General features: G+C 44.3%; 1 protein-coding gene across 1 annotated transcript; it reads left to right on the plus strand.

Moving 5' to 3' along the window:
• The first annotated feature begins 1,634 nt into the window (after nucleotides 1-1,634).
• Nucleotides 1,635-21,016, plus strand: TMEM213 (transmembrane protein 213). Its single transcript, XM_084811726.1, has 3 exons — nucleotides 1,635-1,730; nucleotides 16,559-16,594; nucleotides 20,070-21,016. Exons 1-3 carry the CDS (start codon nucleotides 1,694-1,696, stop codon nucleotides 20,237-20,239), a joined length of 243 nt encoding a protein of 80 aa, XP_084667852.1. The 5' UTR covers nucleotides 1,635-1,693; the 3' UTR covers nucleotides 20,240-21,016.
• Nucleotides 21,017-24,193: the final 3,177 nt, after the last annotated feature.

Here is a 24,193-nt window from a genome sequence, read left to right on the forward strand (position 1 = left end):
TCTGGGAGGCGTTCCGGGGTGGGGAGGGCGGAAATGCCTGTACGACACATCCAATATGTCATACAGCAGCCTCCTCCCCCCGCTCAGCCCTCCCACAACTAGACAGCTGCAATCGGCTGTCTAGCCAAAAATGCAGGGCAGCAGATGCGCGGAGGGAACGAGCCCCTCCGTGCTTCTCCTGCCCGGCATTGACTAGGTGGCCGCCTTCAGGTTCAGAGGCCGCCGCCTATCTGAATTGGATTGTGCCCCAAATTACCCCGTTGTGTTCACTTGAATTCCCTCCATGAAAAGAGAAAAAGCAGCAAGAAGAGGAGTGAGATCAATGAAAGATAATGGAAGACTCAGATACGGGAAGAAGGAGGGGGAAAGGGGAGAGGGGAAAGGAAGTCGTTGAAAAGGGAGTCATTGTGATCCTGCATTTAAAACAGAAGCAGAAAGCCCCATTTTAAATGCAGGATTTTAGGCTGGTGTAGAGATGCCCTGAGTCTTCCATATATTTAATTGATCTCACTCCTCTTCTTGCCGCTTTTCTTCTGTTCACGGAGGGAACTCAAGCAGAACACAACAGGGTAATTTGATAGCTCATTATATGTGATCTATTTAAAAACAGAACAACGGGCATTTAGTGTAGGAGAGGTCCTGGAGGGTCATGGCGTCATGTAAAGAGCCCGCTAATTTCCGTGAAGGAGCGATCTCAATCGCAGGACTGTGTGAAGAAAGCCAGAGACCTGCTGTATTTGGGGGTCCTCCTCATGAATGGGACCTTGGACTTCTGCCCCAAAGTCTTATCCTAACAGCACAACTGTGCAGGAGAACTGAAGGATGAAAAGGCCCTATTCTGCTGGATTGCCAGAAGCTGAGTATGGAGGGTTTAGGTTCTTTAATCCCTAATCTCCTGTTCCCTTTTTCCCTGATCAGAATCTCCCCACATAGGCTTCTGTTTGATTCGCAGGGGGTGTTTGATTCGCAGGGGGTGGGACTGGTGCCTGTATTTCCCCCCACCCCCAAACAGCAGCCCAAACTGGGGAAAAGATGTGGGGAGAGTTAATGCCTCATGGGCTCAAAAGAAATTAGCGGCCAGCTGCATTTTAGCTAGTTATAGCGCGATCCTATCCATGTTTAGACAGAATAAAGTCCTACAGTTCCCAGCATGCCCCAGAGAGCCATTGCAGGACTTTTTTTTGGTCTAAACTTGCATAGGATTGCACCCCTTAATTAGTTAGTTGTTTTTAAGTCAAGAGATCACAGTTCTCCAAAATAATGTATCACTTGACACTAATGACCAAACTAGCATGTGTATCTGTGTGTGCGTATATGAGAGAGAGGGGTGGCGGGGGGTGGCCATATGTCCTACTTTACAGAGGGCAGTTCTTTATTTTAAGGGCTGTCAGGAGGACGGTCTTCTATTTGAAAGCATCCTCTGGTGGAACTTTAAAGCTTTTTTAAAAACTTAAGAAAGGAGCGCAATTGGGCCTTTAAGGGTGCAAACCTATGCATGTTTAGACAGAAGAAAAGGCCTACAACTCCCAGTATGCCCCAACCAGCCTTGCTGGCTGGGGCATGCTGGGAGTTGTAGGCCTTTTCCCCTGTCTAAACATGCATAGGATTGTGCCCTAAGTTGCGCATCCACAGTGAGCACCTCGACAGCAGACCGAGCAAGGCACACAGGACACCTGGTCATAGTCTTCCCCCCATGCTGTGCGCTGTATTGCATTTCTATTTAAATTCCAGTAAGTATTTCTGTATTTTCATCTATACATATAAATTAGCATATGCAAATGTTATACAATTCTGCATGCTCTCTTGTCCTCTTTTATGGTGATGCATTTCCTTTTTTTTTTATAATGCTCAATGGCCACCCTAGAGAGAGAATGTTTATTAAACACTCACTTCTCTGCTTGGCTATAAAGTGGGGAGGGGGCTAATTTTTTTATATTAAAAGGAGCATGTGGAGTGGAGCAAACCCCTAATTCACTGCCCTGCTTTACTTTGCTGCGCTCCACTACTTTAAGCCATTTTCTCCCTGCCAGCCCACTTCCCATATCAGAGCCAGACGGAGGGAAAATGGCTTAAAGCAGCAAAGCATGGCAAGATGGGGGGGGGGGGCAGGTTTTGCTCCTCTCCTCATGCACTCCTTTTAGTATAAGGGTTTAAAAACAAAACAAAAAACGTACCCACTTTACAGCCAGATGGGCAAGTGTGTGTTTAAAAAAATACAGGCATGCCTGGTTTGGCCCAGGGTCTCACAACAGAATTTGCGTGGGAAAGTGTGCTGAAGAGTTGGCATCATTTCTCTGCTTTACTGCTCTTGTTGGCCCAACCAGGGATGATTAGCTGTACAAAGGCGAGCCGGTTCCCACTCTGTTTAGGCTACATCCTTTTCAACTAGGTTAAGTGTAAGGGGCAGCTGATACGGCTGGGGTCACGGATGCCTGAAGCAAGATGAAAGAGAGGACTGAGGCATCCATGCTTATCAGAGGAACATGGGAAGATGCCCCATACAGGAGTCAGACTGCGGGGTCATTTAGCCGAGCATGACAGCTGCTCTTAGTGGTGCAGCTAGGTCATTTTAGACCCTGGATTTAGGGGACAATCCTATGCATGTTTAGACAGAAAAATGTCTTGCAAGTCCCAGCATTCCCCAGACAACCATAGCTGGCTGGGGAATGCTGGGAGCTGTAGGACTTTTTTCTGTCTGAACATGCATAGGATTGCACCCTTAATGATCTTATTGTGGTGTGGGGAGGCCCTTTAGGCAGCATGTATTTCTTCTGAAGCACAGAACCAACATTTCTCTTCACACACATACACATACCCCTGACCTCAGATTATCGCACAAAACTGGAGAAATCAAAATGGCCTGTCCATTCTACAATGGAGGGATAAATCGTGGTCAGTTGTACTCATGGAAAAACGTACGGTATATGTGCACTCCTTGGGGAATTATGAAGGACACGAGGACTTTTATGCAATTTGGCATCCGTTTATTTCCCATGCTAACAGGAATACTGACGAATTCAATATGCCAATATCTCATGTAAATCTATGGAAAAATTTGGTGTATTGACAATGATTTTCATCTATATATAACTCTTTTATGGAAGGCTGAGAAGAATAAGGGTATGAATTTTATAAAGGGAGGGTTGTCCATTTCTTGGAAGTATTTTGTGTGTATAGTTTGGTAACTTTTTATTGTCCATTTGGTGATGTCTTTGTGTGTGTGTGTGTGTGTGTAGGGGGGGGGAATAAATTCTATTCACACACATACACACACACACCATCATTCCACGCTTTGCAACTGCTTCAGCATTCTTGATATGTTAGAACAATAACAACAACAAAACTATTTGCCAACCCTGATGTAAAAAAAGAAAAGAAAACCTATTCGGAGCATGTGCAGTTTTGCATTTTAAACTTACTTCAATCACAGCACCATCATGACTACAGGAATAAAATGGAGTTTGCTTCTGCTGCCCTCATCACCGGCTGCTCTCTGGGTGGTTATTTGAGGAGTCCCTGGACTGCAGGGTCCTGGACTTTGGCCCCATAGCTGCATCACAAGCTGCTCTCCAGGGTTCCAGGCAGGGGCCTTTCCCAGCCCTGTATGGAGATGCCAAAGATTGAACCTGGAACCTTCTGCACGCAAACCACATGCTCTACCACAGAGCTACAGTGCTTCCCTTCTACCAGGCAGTGCAGAGCCGGCCCTACCGTTGGACAGAGTGAAGTGCTCATCTCAGGCAGCAGAGACAAAGGGCGAGTAATGTGTTGGAGGACACAGCTATGTATACTACTCAGCCTGCCCTGTGTCCCCTAGTCACAAGGAGTTCTTCACTCACGAGGAGCCTTCCTTTGCAAATAGGCACTCCTTCTCACAGGGGTTGTTCTGGCCTGCCTCTTGAGATGCTGACACTCTCAGGGGCTAGGTGGTTGCTCAGTCTCTGTTTCTGAGGCTGAGTTCCCCTCCTCTTGCAAGGATGGGCCCACAGCCACTTCTCTCAAGGGCCCAGGCTCCTCCTGGTTTTGTGGCCTGGGCTGTTCTTTGATGCTATTTGTCACTGGGAGTTCTAGCTCCTCTTCTGAAGAGGATTCCTCCAGTGGTGACATGACCGCGATGCTGCTGCCCTTTGACAGGTTCACTGTGCAGCCACTTATGCTGCAGGAGACCCCCCCCCCCCGTCATGTTCTGCGATTTAAATTCATCCAGTTGCCTCAGCAGAAAAAGTAGTCTTACAAAAGAAGAATTGGAATGGCATCTCTTTCAGTTTAAATGATCCAAACATGTGATTGCATTCTCTCTTGGGGATTGAAACTTGTAAATAGAACAGGACGAAAGTTGCAAGAACCATGACTATGATCTTACGCTGCAACAAACATTCGCAGCACCTCAGTGAATTCCTTACTACTACGATGTCCTCTTTCAGTTCTGCAATGGTGCGCTTGTATTGTTGGAAACCCTTTCAGCATAGGATGGTCCTCTTTTGGGGTGATGAGTAAGTGGCCACCCCACTCATACAGTACAAGCAGGCTGGCAGAGATAATAACATGCAGAAGGTGTCCTCTGTTTGAAGGGCTGTCGAGTCCAAGTCTGGTTTGAAGATAACCCTGGAGAAGGTTTGTAAGGACTTTAAGCGCACACCTTACAAAACAAAAGGCATCATCTTAATTGCTCCAAAACAGGAGACAGTGGGCAGTATCCAACTGTGTCATTCTGTTAGTGCAAATGATTATGGTTGTGCAACCCATTGTGCAACTGGTTCTGCATAACTTCTGTGCAACCTGTTGTGCAACCAGCTGTGCAAGCAGAGAATCATAGAATAATAGGGTTGGAAGGGGCCTATAAGACCATCGGGTCCAATCCCCTGCTCAATGCAGGAATCTAAGTCAAAGTACCCTGACAGATGGCTGTCCAGCCTTGTCTTGAATGCCTCCACTGTAGGAGAGCCACCACCTCCCTAGGTCATTGGTTCCATTGTCATATTGTCATATTGCTCAATATGTCAATAAGTCAGGAAGTTTTTCCTGATGTTCAGCCGGAATCTGGCTTCCTGTAACTTGAGCCCATTATTCCGTGTCCTGCACTCTGGGATGATCGAGAAGAGATCCTGGCCTTCCTCTCTGTGACAACCTTTCAAGTACTTGAAGAGCACTATCATATCTCCCCTCAGTCTTCTCTTCTTAAGGCTAAACATCCCAGTTCTTTCAGTTTCTCTTCATAGGGCTTTGTTTCCAGTCCCCTGATCATCTTTGTTGCCCTCCTCTGAACCCTCTCCAGTTTGTTTGCATCCTTCTTAAAGTGTGGTGCCCAGAACTGGACACAGTACTCTAGATGAGGCCTAACCAGTGCTGAGTAAAGGGGAACTAGTACTTCCCGGGATTTGGAAGCTATGCTTCTATTAATGCAGCCCAAAATAGCATTTGCCTTTTTTGCAGCCACATCACATTGTTGGCTCATATTCAGCTTGTGATCGACAACAATTCCAAGATCCTTCTCGCTTGTAGTGTTGTTGAGCCATGTATCCCCCATCTTGTAACTGTGCATTTGGTTTCTTTTTCCTAGGTGCAGAACCTGGCATTTATCCCTATTACATTTCATTCTGTTGTTTTCTGCCCAGCGCTCCAGTCTATCCAGATCACTTTGAATTTTGTTTCTGTCTTCCAAAGTATTAGCTATCCCACCCAATTTTGTGTCATCTGCAGATTTGATCAGCACCCCCTGCACCTCCTCCTCCAAGTCATTAATAAAAATGTTGAAGAGCACTGGGCCCAGGACTGAGCCCTGCAGTACCCCACTCGTTACCTCCCCCCAGTTTGAGACGGTCCCATTGATAAGCACTCTTTGAGTCCGATTCTGTAGCCAACTGTGGATCCACCGGATCGTTGTTTCATCTAGCCCACTTTGAGCTAGTTTGTTCATCAGGATATCATGGGGCACTTTGTCAAAAGCGTTGCTAAAGTCGAGGTATATTATGTCCACAGTATTCCCACGGTCCACAAGGGAGGTGACTTGATCAAAAAATGAGATCAGATTTGTCTGGTAGGACTTGTTCTTGACAAATCCATGTTGGCTTCGAGTAATCACGGCATTGTTTTCAAGGTGCTTACAGATGGATTGCTTTATCATCTGCTCCACAATTTTCCCAGGGATTGATGTCAGACTGACTGGTCTGTAGTTCCCAGGTTCCTCCTTTTTACCCTTTTTGAAGATAGGGACAACATTAGCCCTCCTCCAGTCATCTGGCACTTCATCCGTCCTCCATGATTTCTCAAAGAGAATAGACAGCGGTTCTGAGAGTTCTTCTGCCAGTTCCTTTATTACTCTAGGGTGCAGCTCATCTGGCCCTGGAGATTTGAACTCATTCAAAGGAATTAGGTGTTCCTTGACCATATGCCTATCGATCTCAAGCTGCAATCCTGCCCCTTCAGCCTGTACTTCGCCTTTGCCAGGGGGGTCATAAACCCTCTTTTGGGAGAAGACTGAGCCAAAGTAGGAATTGAGCACCTCTGCCTTTTCTTTGCCATCTGTTATCGTTTTGCCATCCTTATTTAATAGTTGAACCACCATTTCTTTCCTCTGCCTTTTACTATGCACGTAGCTGAAGAAAGCCTTTTTGTTGTTTTTAGCCTCCCTCGCTAACCTCAGCCCGTTCTCAGCTTTAGCCTTCCTGACGCCATCCCTGCAATTCTGGGCTTCCTGCCTGTACTCTTCCTTTGTTACTTGTCCTTCTTTCCACTTCCTATATGTGTCCTTTTTTGTTTTCAGGTCACCTCTAAGCTTTTTGTGAAGCCACATTGGCTTCTTCTGTTGTCTTCCACCTTTTCTTCTTGTTGGAATTCTTTGTAATTGTGCCTTGAGAATTTCCTTTTTAAAAGCTCCCACCCATCTTGGACTCCTTTTCTCGTTATAGTCACTTGCCATGGGACCTTACTGATCATTGTTCTGAGTTTATTAAAATCAGCTTTCCTAAAATCCAGGGTACGCGTTTGACTACACTCGGCTTTTGCTTCCCTTAGAACCAAGAACTCAAGTACAACATGGTCGCTTTCCCCCAGAGTTCCTGTAACTGCTACTTTATCCACTAAGTCATCCCTGTTGGTTAGGATCAAGTCAAGGATAGCTGATCTTTTAGTTCCTTCCTCTACTTTCTGTAGGAGGAAGTTATCCGCCACACAAGTCAGGAATTTCCTGGCGTGCCATGTTTTGCAGAATTTGTCTCCAAACAAATATCGGGGAAATTGAAGTCCCCCATTACTACTACATCATGCTTCCTTAAAACATTGGCTATTTGCTTTTCAGAAGTTTCATCCTCGTCTTCTCCTTGATTGGGTGGCCGGTAGTAGACTCCCACCATCAGGTTCCTTTTATTCTTTTCTCCATTTATTTTGATCCAGATGCTCTCTGGGCTACTTGAAGAGCACTATCATATCTCCCCTCAGTCTTCTCTTCTCAAGGCTAAACATGCCCAGTTCTTTCAGCCTCTCCTCATAGGGCTTTGTTTCCAGTCCCTTGATCATCTTCTTTGCCCTCTTCTGAACCCTCTCCAGTTTGTCTGCATCCTCCTTAAAGTGTGGCGCCCAGAACTGGACACAGTACTCAAGATGAGGCCTAACTAGTGCTGAGTAGAGGGGAACTAGTACTTCACATGATCTGGAACCTATACTTCTATTAATGCAGCCCAAAATAGCATTTGCCTTTTTGGCAGCCACAGCATATTGTTGGCTCATATTCAGCTTGTGTTCAGCATAATAGGCAACTAGTTGCTCAGTTGAAAAAAAAAGAATTCAGTGAATGTACATGTAGTGAGTGGGGTTTGGGGAGGTTTAGAAGGGGAAGGCAGGTAGGTTAGGAATAAGTATAGGATGATTAAATAATAATATATATAACTCTTCTTGTGTTTAATAAAATTGTATTTGTTTTATTAAACTCCTAGACCTAGTTTGTTGATATGGATCGACACAGCTGCCTGAGATTTTTGGACTGCCCTTGGAGACTGTCACAATGAGCTTCTGCATTTCCAAATTTACCACTACACCACTGTGTGTGTGTGTGTGTGTGTGTGTGCACGTGTGTGTGTAGTTCAATCCAGCTGGGTGAGTGGACGTTTCTGTGGGAAAGGGAGGGGGGAGATATAATAAAGGAGCTTAGGGAAGGCTTGTGGGTAATGTTGGGGTGCTGAGGGGGTGTGCAAGGGGGCTGTTTAAATGAGAAGGGATCTGTCCATGAGGGCTGAGTTGAGAGGGTGAAGCTTCCATAGAGTATCATATTTTGAAAACCTAAAATGTTCATGTCTGAGTGAGTGGATGAAAAAGATTTTAACACCCTTGCATTTTTTCCTCATACATCCAGCTGAAATACCACTGCCTTACTCTCAGCTGTGCTGTTTTTGGATCCCAGCTGAAAGCTGTTTATCTTGCGAAGTTGTATAATCTTAGAAGGGGGCATGGCTGTGACTGTCACGAAGGGACCCTGCACTTCTGAATTTGCCACCACACTACTGTGTAGGACGTTTTTCTGTCTAAACATGCATAGGATTGTGCCCTTAGTCACTTTGTCTAATGAGCAGTTTGACTGCTGTGTAAACATGACTGCTGTGTCACAAATGCCAAGGGGGGAAAAGCCAGCCTCATCTAGTTTGAGTATCAACAGACAGAAAGGCAGACCCAACAAGAATGACCCACTGGAGACTGCCTGTAGGCTGCTCCAACTTCCTTACAAGTTGAAACATTAAACAAAACTGATCTGGAACATTAAAGGTTGAAGGTTAATTCTAAACAGACCTCTTCTTCCATACTGATCAATGGACAAATATTTGCACAGTCTTGATAAAACTGGGTTAAAATCATAATTTTAAAAATATTAACATTTGCCTTATCTTCCCTATCAAGCTACTGAACTAAGTGAACAAAACAGTGGTTCCATCTGCACAGGCCTAAATGGGATTCCTGTTGCGTGCAGGAGAAAAAAAGGCCAGGCTTGAAACCATTTTTCACACAGGGAAATAGCGGGAACTAATGAGAACACGGGCACAGATTTCATTCATTCATTCATTCATTCATCTCTATCCCATCTGTCTGCCAAAAAATGGCGTTCAAGGCCACTAACAATAAAATCCACATAAACAAAAACTTAATTAAAGCATAGCATAAAAACAAATACACTAGAAACACAATTCAAAACACAATAAGAGAAATAAACAGCATCAAACAATTAAAACCTCCTTCAGCAACAGACCAACTGATATGCCAAGGCTTGCCTGAATAAAAATCTTAGACTGCCAGTGGAAGTGTAACCCACTAGTATATTTTTCTTTAAGAATTCTGAGTGGGAATATCCCTGCACATGCTCAGTAAAGGAGTGAGTTAGGGAGTGGCCACCATTTTAGGCAGTTACCAAAATGCAGTGTGAAAGAAGCTTGTTTTCTCCTCTCTGTAAGACTCTGAACCCTTGAGACAGATTAATAGGGAGGTTTCGTTTTGAATTTTTTTTTAAGTGTCATGATTTTTTTTACAAACATTATGAGATCCTTGTTTATGTTGTTTTATATTATATAAAGGGCTGTTTACAAAGTTGTTCCTGTGCTGCTGGATCCTGGTCCATTTTGAGAAGATTGCTGCGGAGCTGGAGTGAATTGAGTGTAGACTGCTTTCTTTCTTTGACCAGCAGAAAAATCAAGCTTCAGAGAGTTATATTTATATTTTTGTTTGTGGACTCAAGCTAAAAGACAGAACTTTGGGAGGGCTGTACTCTGTTTTATTGTTTTGGTGATGTGGTAACTCAGTGAAGCCATAAGCTATGCCGTGCAGGGCCACCCAAGACGGACAGGTCATGGCAGAGAGTTCTGGCAAAATGTGGTCCTCTGGAGAAGGAAATGGCAACCCACTCCAGTATTCTTGTCAAGAAAACCCCATGGAACGTATCACAAGGCTAAAAGATATGACGCCGGAAGATGAGCCCCTCAGGTCGGAAGGTGTCCAATATGCTACCGGGGAAGAGCAGAGGGTATTTCCAAGTAGCTCCAGAGAGAGTGAAGCAGCTGGGCCAAAGCCGAAAGGACACTCAGCTGTGGATGTGTCTGGTGGTGAAAAGAAAATCCGATGCTGTAAAGAACAATATTGTTTAGGAACCTGGAATGTCAGATCAATGAATCAAGGTAAGCTGGAGGTGGTCAAACATGAGATGGCAAGATTGAACATCGACATCTTGGGAATCAGCGAACTCAAATGGACAGGCATGGGCGAATTTAATTCAGGTGACCATCATATCTACTATTGTGGGCAAGAATCCCTTAGAAGAAATGGAGTAGCACTCATAGTCAACAAAAGGGTGGGAAAAGCAGTACTGGGGTACAATCTTAAAAATGATAGAATGATCTCAGTACGAATCCAAGGCAAACCATTCAACATCACAGTAATTCAAGTCTATGCCCCAACCACTGATGCCGAAGAAGCTGAGGTTGATCGGTTCTATGAAGACCTACAACACCTTCTAGAACTAACACCAAAAAAAGATGTCCTCTTCATCATAGGGGATTGGAATGCTAAAGTAGGAAGTCAAGAAATCACCGGGATAACAGGCAGGCATGGCCTTGGTGTACAAAATGAAGCAGGACAAAAGCTAATAGAGTTTTGCCAAGAGAACATGCTGATCATAGCAAACACTCTTTTCCAACAGCACAAGAGGCGACTCTACACATGGACGTCACCAAATGGTCAATATCGAAATCAGATTGATTATGTCCTTTGCAGCCAAAGATGGAGAAGCTCCATACAGTCAGTAAAAACAAGACCTGGAGCTGACTGTGGCTCAGATCATGAGCTGCTTCTTGCAAAATTTCGGCTTAAATTGAAGAACGTCGGGAAAACCACTAAACCTTTCAGGTATGACCTAAATCATATCCCTGATGAATATACAGTGGAGGTGAGGAATAGATTTCAGGGATTAGACCTGATAGACAGAGTGCCTGAGGAACTATGGACGGAGGTCCGTAACATTGTTCAGGAGGCAGCAACGAAATCCATCCCAAAGAAAAAGAAATGCAAGAAAGCCAAGTGGCTGTCTGATGAGGCTTTACAAGTAGCTCACGAAAGAAGGGAAGCGAAAAGCAAAGGAGAAAGGGGAAGATATACCCAACTGAATGCAGAGTTCCAGAGAATAGCAAGGAGAGACAAGGCCTTCTTAAATGAACAATGCAAAGAAATCGAGGAAAACAACAGAATGGGAAAGACTAGAGATCTCTTCAAGAAAATTGGAGATCTCAAGGGAACGTTTTGTGCAAAGACGGGCATGATAAAGGACAAAGAAGGCAGGGACCTAACAGAAGCAGATGAGATTAAGAAGAGGTGGAAAGAATACACAGAAGAACTATACAGGAAAGATCTGAATGTCCCTGATAGCCATGATAGTGCGGTCACTGAACTTGAGCCGGACATCCTCGAGAGTGAAGTCAAGTGGGCCTTAGGAAGCATTAGTAACAACAAAGCTAGCGGAGATGACAGTATTCCAGCCGAGCTATTTAAAATCCTAAAAGATGATGCTGTTAAAGTGCTGCATTCAATATGCCAACAAATCTGGAACACTCAACAGTGGCCACAAGACTGGAAAAGGTCAGTTTACATTCCAATTCCAAAGAAGGGCAACGCCAAAGAGTGTTCAAACTACCGCACAATTGCGCTCATTTCACATGCCAGCAAGGTGATGCTCAAAATCCTACAAGTTAGGCTTCAGCAGTATGCAAACCGAGAACTACCGGAAGTACAAGCTGGGTTTCGAAGAGGCAGAGGAACTAGAGATCAAATCGCCAACATTCACTGCATCATGGAGAAAGCAAGAGAATTCCAGCAAAACGTCTATTTCTGCTTCACTGACTACGCTAAAGCCTTTGATTGTGTGGATCACAACAAACTGTGGCAAATTCTGAAAGTGATGGGAGTACCAGACCACCTGACCTGTCTCCTGAGAAACCTGTACGAGGGTCAAGAAGCAACAGTAAGAACCAGACATGGAACAACCGATTGGTTCAAAATTGGGAAAGGAGTACGACAAGGCTGCATATTGTCACCCTGCTTATTTAACTTATATGCAGAGTACATCATGAGAAATGCCGGGTTGGATGAATGAGAGGTCGGAATTAAGATTGCCGGGAGAATTATCAACAACCTCCGATATGCAGACGATACCACCCTAATGGCAGAAAGCGAAGAGGATCTCAAGAGCCTCTTGTTGAGGGTGAAAGAGGAGAGTGCAAAAGCTGGTTTGAAACTCAACATTAAAAAAACGAAGATCATGGCATCTGGCCCTATCACTTCCTGGCATATAGAAGGGGAAGAAATGGAAGCAGTGACAGATTTTACTTTCTTGGGCTCCAAGATCACCGCAGACGGTGACTGTAGCCATGAAATTAAAAGACGCTTGCTCCTGGGGAGGAAAGCTATGGCCAACCTAGACAGCATAGTAAGAAGCAGAGACATCACCTTGCCGACAAAGGTCCGTCTAATCAAAGCTATGGTTTTCCCAGTAGTAATGTATGGCTGTGAGAGCTGGACTATAAGGAAGGCTGAGCGCCGAAGAATTGATGCTTTCGAACTGTGGTGCTGGAGAAGACTCTTACGAGTCCCCTGGACTGCAAGGAGGTCAAATCAGTCCATCCTAAATGAAATCAACCCTGAGTGCTCATTGGAAGGACAGATACTGAAGCTGAAGCTCAAATATTTTGGCCACCTAATGTGAAGAGAAAACTCCCTGGAAAAGACCCTGATGCTGGGAAAGACTGAAGGCAAAAGGAGAAGGGGACGGCAGAGGATGAGATGGCTAGATAGCATCACGGATGCAATGAATATGAACTTGAGCACGCTCCGGGAGAGAGCGCAGGACAGGAAGGCCTGGCGTGCTATGGTCCATGGGGTCATGAAGAGTCGGACACGACTGAACGACTGAACAACAATGGTTATGCATGTAAAATTATTACATGTACATTATTATTGTTTTTAATTAAGAAATTAAAATGATATATGTTAATTGTCCCTGTACAAGGCCTTGGCTGTGAGTCCCTTTAGAGACCCTGGAGAAAAGTGCTACAGAAGGACAAGAGGGAGGGGGCCAACCTAGCCTTCCTCAGCAGGGACTTCCACAGCCTGGGAGCAGCCACCAAGAAGGCCCTCTCTCATATAATATAAACATTTAATAATATAAAGAGATTACTATTTGGCTCATTTGTCAACTAAAATTGGCTATTCATCTCTGATCTAGAATTAAATGTACATCCCCATCCATCAAATGACTGCGCACAGTACCATTCATGAGCACTGCCCCTTTGAATATGTGTTCGATTGGATCAGTTCTATAGAGTTCCCCCCCCCCCATCCTCCACATGCATTATTTTAATTCTGACCCGTATGGCAAGCATGGCACAAATAATAAATGTTTGCAGCACTCCTGGACAGGAGCAGGATGACGCACGTATCTGGTTAGAGCTGGCTTCCCCAACCTGGAGGCCCTCCAGATGTGCTGGACTGCAACTCCCATCATTCCCTGCTGGGAATGATGGGAATTCCTGCGCAAAATATCTGGAGGGCATCAGGTTGGAGAAGGCCACTGTATGACATTAAAGGCCTTTTAGTTTTAAGGTGCTACAAGACTCTTGGTTGTGGAAAAAGGGCAACTGAAATTATCAAGGGGCTGGAGCATCTTTAAGAGGGGAGGTTACAACAGCTGGGTCTGTTTAGCTTGGAAAAAGGGAGGGTAAGGGGAGACGACAGAGGTGTACAAAATTATGCAAGGTGTGGAGAATGTGGATAGGGAGACATTTTTCTCCATCTCTTATAATACTAGAACCCAATGGGTCATCCCATGAAGCTGATTGGTGGGAGATTCAGGACAGATAAAAGGAAATACTTCTTCACATGGCACATAGTTAAACTATGAAACTCGCTACCACATGATGTAGTGATGGCCACCAATTTGGATGGCTTTTAAAGGAGGTTAGACAAATTCCTGGAGGAAAATGCTATCAATGGCTATTACTCTTGATGGCTATGTGTTACCTACAGAACCAGAGGCAGTGAGCCTATGTACACCAGTTGCTGGGGAACATGGGTGGGTGGGTGCTTTTGCACTCATGTCCTGCTTGTGGGTTCCTGGTCGACAGCTGGTTGGCCACTGTGTGAACAGAATGCTGGACTAAAGGGGCCCTTGGTCTGATCCAGCAGGGCAGTTCTGATGCTCTTATTTTTTGGCTGCTACAAACTAACACAGCTACCTCTCCGAAAGTTGCTGAAGAACATTCACCCCTTGGAAAGAATAAAAGCCTCTAACCAAACATAAAGAACAAAAAGGGCCCAGTCCCAGAGGTATGTGTTGATTACCCAACTTAGAGCGCAAGCCTATGTGTGTTTAGACAGGAAAAAAAAAGTCCTACAACTCCCAGCATTCCCCAGCCAGCCATACTGGCTGGGGAATGCTGAGAGTTGTAGGACTTTTTTTCCGTTCAAATACGCATAGGATTGTGCCCTTAAACGATGAAACCCAATGCATGTTGATCTCTTCATTTTCATCAGGGGTTACAATTTACTATATGCCTGTTTCTATATGCTAATAAAGATTATCCAAAGTATTTTAGGAATAGTACGTGTTCAGATCAGCAGTGGCCCAAAGAACAGTGTGAAGGTGTAATCTCTGCCAACTGTGAGGAATCGACCGGTGCTTAGTTCTGTTTGCTGCTAACTTCCCTGGAAGCCACCTGCACTGCACAAATGGAAGGAGGAGTTGATTGTTTTGTGTTTGGGTTAAGCTCATCTGGAAATAGGTGAATTCAAGGTGCCCCAGCACAGCAGGAAGTTTATTTTCTCCACCCACTTGCTCTGGACACGATATTTGACTTTGCATTGAATTGCTACAGTCACCTCTCTGGTTGTTGCCGGTGGCTTTGGTACTGATCATCATCAGGGCTATTTGGGGCTGGGGTCCCAAAATTCAGGGATGGCTCCACTGACCTTTATTGCTGTTGCCGTTCTCTTGCTGTCCTCTGCTTCATCTTCAGAAGGTGATCCATTCTTTTCTGATTTATTGTAATTTGGGCTGCAGTTGGGATATTAGCACAGGGGGTGCAGGGTGGAGTTGGAGAACTGTTTGGGGGGGGACTTGGGATTAATAGGGCTTGTGTTTAGAAATGCACACATTTTCTTACAGTCACCACCAAGAACGTTAATTGTTTTAAGATTACAATTCTTATGGGATTGTTCAGTGCAGCAAATACTAGTTTGAAAAAGGCAGGGCAGGTTGTTTTTTGTTTTGTTTTTTCAATTATTACATTTCCACTCATCTAAAGAAAATTCAGGCTAGATAAACCAAAGGCCAGAGTGTCTTGACTAAAGGTCTTTTCACATGACTGTGAGGGGAAAGTATTGGGGAAAAAAACCCTGTACCCACGCCACATAGTGAGCTGGTTCTGTGCACCTGTTGTTTGCACAAGATTTAGGTTTTGCAATGGGAAGCATAAATGGGGAGAGGGCAAAGCTCAACAGTTAAGAGTACTTGCTTCGCTTACAGAAATCCCACATTAGAGTGGCCAAAAAGGAGGAAATGCATCACCCCCCTCCCCAAGGAATAAAGAGGACACAGATTTGCATAAAATCTGCCTATGCTAATTTATATGTATAGATGCATATTTAGAACTAATTGCTGTACTTTAAATAGAAATACAAGACATCTTACCATAGAGGGGAAGATTGACCAGGTGACCCATGTACTTGCCTCTTCAGTCTGCTGTTCAGGTGCTAACAGGTGATGGGCAACTTCAAGGCCCCTGCTCTCTCCCCTTAGGGTTCTTTGGGTTGTACCCAACAGTGTCATTCTGCTGTTGCAAGTCATTCTGTCAGTGGAACCAGGCGAGGGGCAATTCCCCCTCATCCCCTAAGCACCCTCAAAAATTTGCTCCAGAGGGCTGGGAAACTCTGGAGCAGATTTTCAGGAGGCACAGAGGGCTGCAGAGGGAAGAGAGGGGGAGAAAATCCTCCACTTGTGCGACATTGGATTAACCCTTTATCTTTAAATTGGACTTGGACTGGACAGCCCTTCAAATAGAGGACTGTAAAATAGGACACCTGGCCACCCTATCCCAAATTCTCAATCTCAATTCCCACCCCTTTTTTCCGTTTGCTTTTCTTCTAGTTTGTCTCTTAGTGTTACTGTTACATTGCAAATAGAAAGATTAAAAAAGAAAAGAAAAAGTTCTCAGTCCCTGGCATCCCCAGTTAAAAAACAACAGAAGATAAGGTGATGAGACCTCTGCATAATAAGGGGCAAGGCAATTTCAGCAGAGGCAGGGGAAGATTTAGTGTGAGGGTCAAAGGCCTACTCTTGGATATATATTTAAGTTTGAAGTATAAATAAAGCAGTTTAGGGAATGGGGTTGACAGCCTGCATGAGCAGGGAATTCTCTAAGAATGTTGCCTGCAGGTAGGAAATGGGATTCCCTCATCTTTCCCAAGGTAAGAATCCACGTCTCCTCTTGGGTTTCTCATTCTAAATGATACCTCTTCCTACTCTTTTCTTGTTTTCTAGTGACTAAAGGACACCCTCTCAACTCTTCATGTCCTCGTAAGTATTTCTTAATGTGCAGCAACAACAGTGACAGGATTACTCACATAGGTTCTGGACAGGCTGTTCAGAGTTAGAAATGATCATGCAGTGCTTTTAGTTATAGTAACTCCAGCAGTACTCAAAATCCACCATGTCTCTGCTGTGTCAGAGGGCTGCTTTCACAAAGAAGATCAACGTTTAACATGGGTATCGCTTCTGCATAGAAAATGGGCATATGCCGCCTTATGTGTGTGACAAATGCATGTGTGTCTATTTCGCTGCATGTGCACACACAATGGGAATTGACTCTCATATGGGGCAGCATCAGCCAACTTTGAGTAATTTCATAGGCCTTGGTTAATTATTTTCTCTCTCCATATCATCAGCATCACAACTTTATGACTCATTGCTCTGAGCAGAGGCAGTGGTATAAATCCACTCACTCTAGGCTGTTAGGCATGTAGAATACATAATTACCCTTAAAAGGAAAGTCAGCTGCTTCTTTCTTCCTAGGTACCAATTCCCCAGTGTTAGAGGAATTAATCTTTACCTTTTCTGCCAATAGCTTTTCTATGCAGAAGACATACTTTGTCCCTCAGGGCTGGCCCTACCACTAGGCAGAGGTGTCCACTTCATGTGGCAGATATTGGGTGGCATAAAAAGGCAGCAAATTGTTAGTTATTTACTTTGTTATTATTGTATTTCTACTGCCAGGGATGAGGAGAGGGGCTGATGGGATTTTCTGCCTCATGTACCAAAATAATTTGGCTGACTTTGAGTACTATGCAACTTGACTTGCGTGGGTGGCATGCAATTTGTTCCTCTGCCTCAGGCAGCAAAATGTCTTGGGTTGTCCCTGCTCTTTGCTTTCAGAATTTATTTATTACATTTATTAATTGCCCATCTGGCTGGTCACCCAGCCACTCCGGGTGATGTACAGCATATAATAAAACAGTTTAAAACAATAAAATTCTACAATAAAAACATTTTCTAAAATACCCTAACCCACCCCAAATGCCTGCCTGAACAACCACGTTTTTAATGCATGGCGGAAGCTCATTAAAGAGGGGGCATGATGGAGTTCCCTAGGGAGGGAGTTCCACAAAGTGGGGGCCACCACAGAAAAGGCCCGCTGCCTCGTCCCCACCAGTCTAGCTGTCCTGGCTGATGGGACAGAGAGAAGGCCATCCAAGGCTGATCTTGTTAAGCGGCCTGTTTAGTGTTGCTGGAGGCACTCCTTAAGATAGGCTGGGCTGGAACCATGTAGGGTTTTAAAGGTCAAAACCAACACCTTGAATTTGGCCCGGAAAACAACTGGTAACCAGTGCAACTCCTTCAGCACTGGAGTGATGTGATCTTGCCTGCTGCTGCCTTTAATCAGGCGAGCCGCCGCGTTCTGTACCAGCTGCAGCTTCCGAACCGTCTTCAAGGGTAACCCCACGTAGAGCGCATTACAGTTGTCTAAACGAGAGGAGACCAGGGCATGTACTACCAATGTAGAATGACTTCTGTATCACTTAATTTGAACCATTGACCTGCTAGCCACTAATGATTAGGCCTTTTAGATATATTTTAAGCCATCATGGAGTTCCCAGAAGAGATAAGGAAGAGAATGATCATACTCTATCTTAAGAATTCTGTCTTAATGATTTCTCACAATATACCCTACCCCAGTTACCAGTAACTCTCACTAAAAATATGTGGTGTTGATGCATATGTCACAACTCCAAGACTGATGTATTTAAGCAAATGTTATTCTCACACACAGACACACAGCTCTAGGATGGCTTTTGACACACAGGAACATAAAATAGCCAAGCAGGCAGTACTTCTCTTTGAATAACCATATGGTTAACACAAAGAAAGAACCGAATTGATGTCAAGTGTATACATCCTTTTTCTTATTTAACCTATGGGGGTTCTCCATCCTCAAGCAAATGAGAGGAAACGAAAACAGCCACAGGAAGAAAGAAAACAAATGCATACACATTCATCCCAATGCATTTTGAGAATATCCTTTTATCAATGAAATTTCTCTTCTGTGCTTAAAGAACTCATTGGAGCACATTTGTTCCAGGTAGTCTTTTAAGCAGTGAGAAGAAATTCTCTTGATAAAGTGATATTGACCCTAGAAACACATTGGGAACCTAATACATGTGCAGCTGTCTACTTTGGTTTAGATCCAGATTTAGGTGCATGCAGCTAAAGACTGGCAGAAGTAGACTTTCCCACTTCCTCATCATCACAGCAGCACCCCCCCCCCAGCTCCCTGAAAATGCTACACAGAGGGTCTGGGGACCCTGCTGACTGCAGTGAGCTGTGGGGAGGGGGGAGGCGGATCCCCCAAAATTGGGAGAGGCACTTTTTATGAGCAGAGCCCTTCCATTCACAGAAGGCAGATGGATCCACCCTTTGTGTTTGGCTTTCCAATCTTACCACCTTCCCTTCACATGAGTATTATCAAGGAGCATAGAACCAAGCAGGTTGAGGTTTATGCGAGTCTAGAACAGAACTCTAGAATTACCAAGACAAAACTCAGAAATATTTTAAAACAAGGGAAATTTATTCTGGGGGAAAGAGCCAGTCTGGTGTAGTGGCTAGAGTGTTGGACTGGGAGTCGGGAGATCCGGGTTCTAGTCCCCACTCGGCTATGGAAGATCACTGGATGACTTTGGGCCAGTCACAGACTCTCAGCCCAACCTACCTCACAGGGTTGTTTCTGCAAGGATAAAATGGAGGGGGGGAGGAGGAGCGTGTACACTGCCTGGGGTTCCTTAAGGAGGAAAAAAGGTGGGATATAAATTTAAGGAAGGAAGGAAGGAAGGAAGGAAGGAAGGAAGGAAGGAAGGAAGGAAGGAAGGAAAAGAAAGAAAGAAAGAAAGAAAGAAAGAAAGAAAGAAAGAAAGAAAGAGTTTAGGTGTCATTGTCCTGGTGAGCACCTGTACTGTTCACCCAAACCACTAACTTCCTATGTTACAGGCATTGTAGGGACACAAGATCCGGTCATGTGGTAGTGACTGCTGCATCACCACTGCAATTTAAGAATGAAGCCATGGGGCCTTGTTTAGGGCCACCCAGAGAACTTCAACCTTGAGAAGAGATTTGATCCACATCCAACACTCTAGCAGCTGGATTGGCCTCACCCCCTTGATGTCAGGGAGTGTGGCCATACTCCTTTGACATTAGGAGGCATGGCCACACCCAACATCAGAGATGTGACCATGCCACTTTGGCATCATTTGGCCCACAGCGGGCTGCGTGGATGTTATCTGGCTCCCACCAAATTTTGGTTGCTTGCTCCTACAGTAGCTACTATATCACACAGGCTCTCCTGGTTTAGGAACACAAACCCTAAGCACAAATTGTGGTGTGGGATGTAGTAGGTCACTTGGACATTGGTACACATTCACTGTTCAACCTATCCATAACTTTGGGATAATGGAAAGTAATGAATATCTCCATGTAAGACTCTTTTCTCTTTCTCTGCCATCAGATACTGAATTCTGCTCAGAAGCAGCCAAATGCTGTCAGTTTGGAGTGGATGAATATGGCTGGATTGCCGCAGCGGTTGGCTGGAGTCTCTGGTTTCTCACCCTTATCCTTCTCTGCATTGATAAACTCATGAAACTCAGGCCTGATGAACCAAAGTATTTGGGAGCATGATGCTTGGCAAAGCTGACAAATGCTTCTGCCTGATGATGCCATACAAGGGTCAACAAGGGGATGAAAAAATTAATTTAGCCTGCTCTGTTGCTGAAATGTAGAAAAAGGACATTTATGTATGGCATGTGATGAAAACAGCCTAAGAGGAAGGAAGCACTACCAGGCCATGCTTTGTTTTTATACATCTCTGTATCTAATCTTGCCAAGTCTCTGGAAGAGAAGCCCCGCTCCTTATTGTAGTTTATATGTATAGTCCCATCAAACAAGATTGCACCACTCTTCTGTTGTCTTAGTTGTGAATTGAATAGCCATAGTTAAAGTACAATGTATGTCCTCTAAATCAAATGGGGAACCTACAGCTAGTCGGGATTTACATTTGATGACACAACTGTGACATTTTGCAGGGTCAGCGGTTTGATTAAAAAAAACCCATAGCTTTGCCTCCCTCTCTCTGGGTTTTTTTTTTAATGAAACCAGTAACAGTGACAGTGTAACCTTGTACAAACTTGCTGGTCCTCTGGAAAGCTTCAGTGTTTTTGCTTCTGTGGGGCTGTATAGCAAACACAGGGCCAGATGCTTGCACAACAACTAAATTGTGTTTTCACCCTCCTCCGGCTCATTTCTCAACGGCCGTGCACAGTAAGCGTCATGCAACAACTGCTGGTCTTTTCACTATGTTATAAAAGCTGCAACATTCACAGTTTCAAAAGGACATGAAGGCCAGAGGAAGCGTTTCAGAGGGCTGCTAAATATAATAAAAGAATGGCATTTTGTTGTAAAATATATAATTTGTGTCTGTCTCTTTCTCCATAAGAATTTCCAGTATTCCCCATAAAACAAAGTATTATCTCCAGCTCGATTCCCAGCCATAACAGCAGTTACCCCCTCCTTTCACCATGCTTCCCCTCTTTTCTTTCCTACAGGAACTCACCCAAGACGAACTTCTCAAAACTCAATCTAATAGTTAACAGGATAGAACAGTATGGGATAACAATCTGATGGCACTGTTGTACTGCAATCTCTTACATACAGAGGTCACCCATCTCCCCATGTTGTAGTCCTCTCTCTCCTTCAGCAAAAAACCTGAAGCTGCAATTCCACTCTCCTTCACTCACAGGACATAATCTTCCCTTACAGACAGTGGCCTCTGTTGCACATTAACGACTGCAAATCATGGGTTAATTAACATGTCCACCACATGCCACCGCTATTTTGAAGATGGAACCTCTGATTGGTGGTTATTCTATGACATGTGAAACCAGACATGGATTAATCATGGGCTAAACAACCTACAGTTAACCTAAGAACCAATTAACCCATGATTTGCCGCCATTACATGCAAAATGGGTCAGCACATCCCCACTTTCAATTTTTTATCCCTCACTCCAAGAAATACCTAGATGGATTTACTATTGTGTGTGTATGTGTGTATGTATGACATTTATATTCTGCTTTACCTCCAAGGAGCTCAAGGCAGCATGATTACCACCCCTTTAAAAAAATCCTTTATGGTACATTAGGCTGAAAAATAGTGACTGGCTCAACAGGACGAATCCATGGCATTTTGCTGTTGAAGGGAAAGGACGAGATGGAGCCCCCTCCCATTCCATGTACAAAAGCTGATTGGCCTGGCAGTTGAATTTACTTCAACACTGGTGATGGGACAGCGTCTTCCACTGCAGCTGCAGACAGCAGGGCAAGCCACATGACACACACAGCAATGTCCTCCAACACCCAAAGACCATTCCCGGCCTTCCAGTATGTGCTGCCTGAGGCAGCTGCTTCACACTGCCCAATGGTAGGGCCAGCCCAGTGGCTCGACATCACCCAGTTTTATGGCCAAGTTGGAATTTGAACCAAGGTCTCCTCAGTCCTAGTCCAACACACTACTATATTACACTGGCCAAGAATAAGTCTGTATGCAGAGTTGCATTTAAAGTATAACTTTACTATGCTTGGGGTGGGGTGGGACCTTCTTCAGGGCCCAGGTATGCTGTTTATCAGACAGCAGACTTGTGTTGCCATTTGCAGAACTCCAAGACTTCCTTCTTCATGGTGAAGGAAAAAGCGAGCAATGGTGATAGACTTTCCCCCTCACATCTTTTTCTCACCACCAGGGGCAGTAGTGTTTCTTTTGTTCCTCCTGCCATATATTGGGGAGGATTGGTGGTGGCCAAAATTCCTGAGGGGAAATTCAAACTTCCAGAACTAGCTCCTAAAATTTCTATCCAGGTGTGAAATTCTTTGGAAACTTGGGATGGAAGGCCAACTCATTCACATATCTGGAAGTCTTATATTCACTGATCTCAGCCAAAAATTTTATTGAGTAGATTAAATTCAGCTATCCAAGTCCTCAGCTTCTTATTACATGATGGAAAGTTCCCCTATTCCAAGAATTCCTCTCTGGTTTAATTGGTTCAACATCAGTAACGTTCCTATTACATCATCCTCTTTGGCTCATGTTTCACTAGGTTGTTCTTTAAGAGGGCCTTGTGAGTTGGCTAATCCAATGCCACTTCTTTGAATTAGGCCAGCACTACTTCTCAAGCACTTGCACTCTAGGGCAATCTTCCCAACTTGGTGCACTCTATATTTATTAGTATATCTCCCATCAGCCCTGATCATTGGCCATGCTGGCTGGGGCTGATGGAGAGTGTAGTTCAAAACATCCTGAGGGCATCAGGTTGGGGAAGGCTACTTTAGGAGCACAGGCACAGAAAGTGGACAACAACCCTTTCTGGGGCGAGGCTTTATTATGGGAGGAGGATTGGCTAGTTATATCAGTCTCACAAAGGTGATGGAAACCTTCGGTAACCTCGATATTCTTTCCTCAGAGTTCAGAAATGTGTCTGCTTACACAGGTTGGTTTCTTACATAACCTATGATGTGTCTTGATTGATCAGTATTGCCCTGTGGGGTCTCCAAATGGTGCAATCCCATTTTCCTAATGGTCAGGGTGTGGGGTATGTTTGTAAAGGTAGCACATGACCCCCACACCCTCTTAGCCCAGTCCAATGGAGGCTTTTGCTTTTTTAACCCTCAAGACGGGTGTGTGTGTGAGATTTCAGGAAACAAACAGCTGGAGTGGAAGCTTTAATCCTCTCCTCCCTGTCCACTCTGATCCTGACCTGAATTGGGGCATAACTAGAGAAAGCAACTAAACATATTTTAAATGAATAAATAAAAATTCCAATACCATAACGTCTTTAGATAAATCTATGGTGCAACCAGACTTGGAATACTGTGTACAGTTCTGGTCACTGCACCTCAAAAAGGGTATTGTAGAACTGGAAAAGGTGCAGAAACGGGCAATCAAAGTGATAAAACTATATTATATATGACTGATATTCCCTAACTGCAGTGATGCCTACAAAGCATAGTTCCACTGCATGAAGAATGCCCTAGCTTGCTTATTAATAGAAGAGAAAGGGCTCATACTGGATGAGTGAGGGTAGAATCAATATTGCTTTCAAATAAGTACATAGCACAAAACTATCAAGCCTGAATGGCTTGGTAGAGAAACTAGGTCAAACACAATAGCAATTATATTAGTGGGATTTGACAGTTCCAGAGATACTGCTTTTTGTAGGGCTGGATCCAAACTAATTTAGTCACAGTTCAGCCCCACTGAAATCAACTGGAAGTTAGTCATGACTAACTTGAGTCCCACTGACTGCAAAGAGACTGAAGCATGACTCCCCAAGTCTGGATATAGCTCATAGATGATCAGGACTCCAAATATCCCACACCCTCTCCCTCCCCTCATTAAGAATCAGGAGTAGATGTCCTGAATACTGTAAAGTTGCTCTCTACTTCTAAGGATTCTATAGCCGGTTTAATTTCTTACAGTAAACCAAAACTTATATACTTTTATTTATACTGCAATCATCTGTGTGCAGAAATATACTAAAGTGCAGGATTTGGGCTCCACTATAATTAGGTGTGTAAAGCAAG

The sequence above is a fragment of the Heloderma suspectum genome, chromosome 7 (assembly GCF_057233095.1).
Source record: "Heloderma suspectum isolate Gila_16-S chromosome 7, 16-S_ref, whole genome shotgun sequence".
NCBI lineage: Eukaryota > Metazoa > Chordata > Lepidosauria > Squamata > Helodermatidae > Heloderma > Heloderma suspectum.